Source organism: Rhizophagus irregularis, chromosome 17 (assembly GCF_026210795.1).
Source record: "Rhizophagus irregularis chromosome 17, complete sequence".
NCBI classification, from domain to species: Eukaryota; Fungi; Glomeromycota; class Glomeromycetes; order Glomerales; family Glomeraceae; genus Rhizophagus; species Rhizophagus irregularis.
Window position 1 is genome coordinate 3,813,930 of NC_089445.1, and position 5,410 is coordinate 3,819,339.

A 5,410-nucleotide genomic window follows, 5' to 3' on the forward strand; every position below is an offset into this window, starting at 1 on the left:
TAATCATTTTTTCATGGGTTAAGAATTCAAAAAAAGAAAAAAGAAGTAGCTTTAAAAGTAATTAAAATTTTTACTGGTATTCTATTATAAAATGTACATGAAATTTGATAAGAACCTATTATAATGAAAATTCTAAAATTTACAAGTAAATAATTGTTTTCTTCTTCCTCCTGTTCTTCCTATTCTCTTTCTCCAATTCCTCCTTCCACTTCTTTTTCTAAATCTTCTTTCAGCTATACGAAAAATATTAAGAACAACAATCAAATTACAGTGATACCTCACCTTCCATTCTACTATTTTTTTACTACGGTCCCAAGGGGAGCGCACTTAGAGAGGTGTCACTGTATAAGGAACAAAGTTAGTAAAATTTCGGATACTGTTCATAGAATATAAAGCTCGAATTATAAATTATGGTTACCTTTCATTTTTAAACTCCTCCTTAACTTGGGAGCTAAGATAAAGTGCATTAAGTGCATTTATATCATAAGCACTTAACCTTACACGTTGGCCTGAATTGTGGAAAGATATTTTTTATTAGACGAAGCTGACTGTATAAAACAAATCGAAAGGAGTCATATACAAACCCATAGCATTTGTTCTTTCCGTCCCTGGCTTCGCTTGTATACATCGTCCTTGGGGATAACATCCCAGGGAATAATGCATGATTGATTCTGGATCATACGGACCAAAACACACCACATCCATCTCACACACTTTTCCAAAATCCGTATAATTTTCTTTAGCTATAACGGTCAAATATTTGTCACGGTCTGGACGACAGCGTTCATGGTAGGACCCAAGCGCGTGCATCAGTTCGTGGATATTGGTCCTGTGTTGGTAGGCGAGGAAAAGATCAGGTACTTACCATATTTGTCTATATTCAAACTCGTTATCTCTCTCTCATTCCATTCCACAATTATAAAGGAGTTATCGGTAACCAAGGACTTACAACATCCCGAGGGTATACTGACCAACGATTTTTAAGTAACCTGATTGATCTGTTTTTATCACGAATTTTACTGAACTAACGTCGGAGATCATTTTCATTGCGTATAACACAATGAGTTCAAGTTCCAAGGACACATTATTGTCAAAATTCATATGGAACAACCATAGGTTTATTCGTTTTTTGATACAGACATCAGAATATGGATTCTCTTTATAATAAGAGATAAATCAGTATCGGTCCATTTGGCAGTATAAGCGACTGATGGTTGTTCCATTCTTTCACGTTGAGATTGTTGAGATTATTGTGCTTGTTGGGCAGCTTTTTGAGATAGTAGTTTGAAATGGGAAGAACTTTTTCCTAGTTCTCTTTGACCTTTTGTTCGTGTTCTTCACGCAATTCCTCTTGAACAATATCATGAGTTTGACCCATACGCTTCCATAAAGCGTTCTTCATACGAATTAAACGCTTCTCTTCTGCGCGTAAAGCAGATTCTTCTTTTTGTTGTTTGAGTTGTTTGCTAATGTTTCCAATATTTCTATAGTAGCAACATTGTCATTTCTTCCACGTTGAGAACGTTGAGATTGTTGTGCTTGTAGAGCAGCTTTTTGAGATAGTTGTTTGGAATGTGAAGAACTTTTTCTTTATCTTCTTTGACCTTTTTGTTCGCGTTCTTCACGTAATTTTTCTTGAACAATATCAAGTTGTTTGCAAATCTCTTTATAAGAAGAGATAACATCAGTATCGGTCCATTTATGAGTTTGACTGAGATAATCAACAGATTGAGTGGCACAATAAGTTACTGATGGTTGTTCCATTTTTGTTATTTTATTTTTTTTAAAAAAATTAGATTTTATACAAAAAGTTTTTTTTTAAGTGTAGCTCAATAAACTGGTTGCTAAGCCGCTCCCTAATTAATCTATTGGATCATTCAATAAACATTATACCATGTAGATCATTCCTTCTCCTAAACATTTGTCCTTTCCGGCTGTGTTCAAAATTTTTTACAAAATTAGAAATTTTTTTTTTTCGCGAATCGAATTGTTTTTTATGTTTTAAATCAAAACACTTTCTAAGTGTATCTCGTTTTTGTTGTTGCCAATCGTGGGAATTGTAAGCATTTCGGACCGTACTTCAGTACAACGAATAATCATTAAAAAAAAAGAAGTTTTTATCGAACATTTTACTTTTTATATATATAAAATTTGTTTTTTTTAGATATATACAGTATATAAAAATATATATCACATAAAAAAGGAACTAATGAAAATTTTTTGTATTAAAGGAGTTTTTAAAAAAAATTTGAAAGGAGAAGTTTAAAACTTCAAAACTTTCAAAAAAAAAAATTACTGTAAAATGAAAATATAACAAAGCAGAAAAAGGAAATGTAATATTTGGGAGAGGTATTTATACTTAAAAATTTTTTTCATAATAAAGTATATGTCGATCACAAACTTTATGACTAGTTTTGTGCATATAAATGAAATATGATTAATCATAATAATAAAAAAAATCATTATATATAATATAACGTAATATAACGTAATATAACGTAAACGTAAATGAAATTTTTTTTTATACAGTTTTTTTTTTCAGTCGAATCTTTTATGACCATTTAATAGTATAATAGGGAAAAAAAAAGGGTGTGATGTTAACGTTTGTTCGCGTTTAATTTTAAATTTTATTTTTATGCATAATATTTGTTATTTTATTTTTAATTTGTTTTCGGCTATTACATTAAAATGATTTTCTCCTTTTATTATTGTAAAAAAAAATAGTTGGTTAAGTTTTTTTTTTTGTTTACATCTTCTTGCGCATATTTTTCAAATACCAGCCCAATGCCGATGCCGGTGGTTGCCTGATTAGTGGTCACCTGAAACTGATTTCTTTTTTATGCCTGACATTGACATTCAAAATTGAAGAAAACTAATTAAAATGATTAAAATGATTTACTAATAATTAGGCACTTTTAAAACTTTTTAACTTTTTTTAAACAATTTTCTTGTTAAAAATTGTAAAAAATGTTGAAAGAGGAAAACAAGAAAAAGGAAAGTAACCCTTACTCCGGTTCTTAGTACATCAATTTTGTACACAACAAAACAAATATCAAATATTGACACTATAGGAGATAAAAAAAATCATTTTAAAAATAAAAAGGTAATATTCGAAAACTTAAATGAAATAAATAATACAATCAAATATTACATAACAATTTTTTCAATTATCATTAAAAGCAAGATAATTGTGAAATTTACTTATTGAGCAAAAGCACATGCAAACTTGCGCTTTGGTAAACAGAAATGTAAACTAGAAAGATATATAACGTTTGAAATTATATATAATATATTATATTATATATAACAATAAAAATCATTTTTATTTATATATATTATATTAGAAACTTAGCAAAATCAATGATTTAGTAAAAAGTAAGGAAACGTAGAGGATCAGAAAAAAATAATTTAATTTTTTTATATAAAATAACTCTCTTTAGCGTCTAACGCAAATATTCAAAAATTTCTTTTATTTTCCTGTTTTCACCACTTTTCTTTCCCAAATTATTTTTTAAAAGTCTCTTTTTAATATGATATATATTTATGTATAAATATATAAAAAAAGAGACTACAAGATTATTTTGATTCAGTTCTCATTTTGAAAAAAAAAAAATTCAATAAACTATTTCGAGAGAACACTTTTAAAATTTAAATTTATTTTAAAAAATATAAATAATTTTTACAATGGATAATCCTTCAAAAATTCCATGCGATAACTTAAACACTTCTTGCGACTTTTCAGATACAACTTTTAAAAATCCATCGTCCTACGCTAGTTTTGCTATTCGTAGACGCCGAAATCAACGACGGTTAAGACATGAAACAATTAATATATATACATTGAATCGCGTAAGACGATTACCCATGCAAAACACAAATAATTTATTTACAAATCAATTTTTTAATGGATCTACTTTCCCCTAAAGAATGATCCATTCGCTTATTAATTATCTTCGCTTACGTTTAATCGAAATGGCAAATCTGTATATGGCAAGATTCGAATATCTCAAATATCGTTGGCAAACCTACTCACTTTTGAAGTTAATTTCATTTTATCGATGGCAAAATTTATGTACGATCATTCATTCGTTTAATAATAATCAATATTTGTATTATTTCGTAACAAATATTATGTCAAACTCATACATACATAAGTATACATTTCATATTTCAATTATTTACCCTTTCCCATTCAAACCAATAATTCAAATTTTTACTATTTTCTATTTTGCTTTTGGGCAAAAAATTTTTATGCTACTATTATTAATATGAATTGTATATATGTTAAAAATTTTTTTTTTTTGTTTGAAATTATTTATTTTATTTTTTCTCTCAATATATATTGTAGTGTATTAGATGTTTTACGGGTTTATCACTAACTCATTGTTTTATATATGAAATTCCTTTTTTTTTAGCTTATCCAAGTATTAAATATTTATATTCTCTTTATTTTTTATTTTAATTAAAATTATTTAAAATATTTTTATATTCCCATAATCTTCTCGTGTTATATCTAGTATGGTGTAAAGTTTGCTTTGCGTTTTTATTCATTCATTCATTCATTCATTTGTTCATTTGTTCATTTATTTATTTTTTGGAGACTGTAAAAAAATAAAAAAAAAAATTTATTATGATTAATCCTTTCCTTCTGCGCAATTTTGACGAGCCCGACATCAGAAAAAAATAGTATTTCCCTATTTCGTACACGTGTGTATTCAAATATATAATAAAGCATTTCCCAGGTTTAAAGTTTATAGTATGTTCTGCATGCGTTGGATCAAAGATCTGCAGGTAAAAATTTATTAATTGAAAATCTCGTGACTGAAAATTTCGGCCGGGGCCCTTCTAAAATTTTTTTATCTTCCACCTTGCAGTTCGAAGAACAAGAGGGCAGATTATTCCTTGATTGCTGAGTACTGTTCCGTTTTTTCTGCGCAATTTTATTGAGAAGTGTTACATATATTACGAGTTAGTTTCCCATACATCGTTATTCTATTGCGTATACCTTTGTGTTATCTTTGATGATAGACTCAATTATTTATTGTGAGATGAAAATGATTCCCAAATATTATTGTAGGATAACATTATAATACTTATTTAATTCTGATGTTTCGCGCAGTGTCGTAGCAAAAACTTTGTTTTATTTCTTAATGTGAGGCCGATATCTAAACAATTATTATTAAGTAGTATTGAGCTTTTATTGGCGAGTGATTCCTCCTTTAAATGTCCGCTACAATAATTTGGTCATTTATTTTCCCATTTTATAAAATAATAGATTTTTATTTGTTTAAGCAATTGTTTATTGTATTATATTATATAAATTTAGCTATTGCGAAAAAGACTAGCATAAAAAAACAATAAAGCATTTAAAAATCAGAAAATAGAGTGGAAGGGAAAAATTTCTATCTCC

The 5,410-nt window shown here is 27.9% G+C and overlaps 2 protein-coding genes across 2 annotated transcripts; one reads left to right on the top strand and one right to left on the bottom strand.

Moving 5' to 3' along the window:
- Nucleotides 1-304: 304 nt before the first annotated feature.
- On the bottom strand, nucleotides 305-1,764 carry OCT59_009528 (uncharacterized protein; the record flags this gene model as incomplete). Its single annotated transcript, XM_066133637.1, has 6 exons — nucleotides 305-341; nucleotides 419-509; nucleotides 585-770; nucleotides 866-944; nucleotides 1,322-1,443; nucleotides 1,605-1,764. 6 exons carry the CDS (start codon nucleotides 1,762-1,764, stop codon nucleotides 305-307), a joined length of 675 nt encoding a protein of 224 aa, XP_066000060.1.
- A 1,920-nt stretch (nucleotides 1,765-3,684) lies between these two features.
- OCT59_009529 (uncharacterized protein) lies at nucleotides 3,685-3,924 on the top strand (the record flags this gene model as incomplete). The annotated part of the gene is made up of 1 exon (XM_066133638.1): nucleotides 3,685-3,924. The coding sequence occupies one exon, from the start codon at nucleotides 3,685-3,687 to the stop codon at nucleotides 3,922-3,924; it is 240 nt and encodes a 79-aa protein (XP_066000061.1).
- Between the last annotated feature and the right edge of the window lie 1,486 nt (nucleotides 3,925-5,410).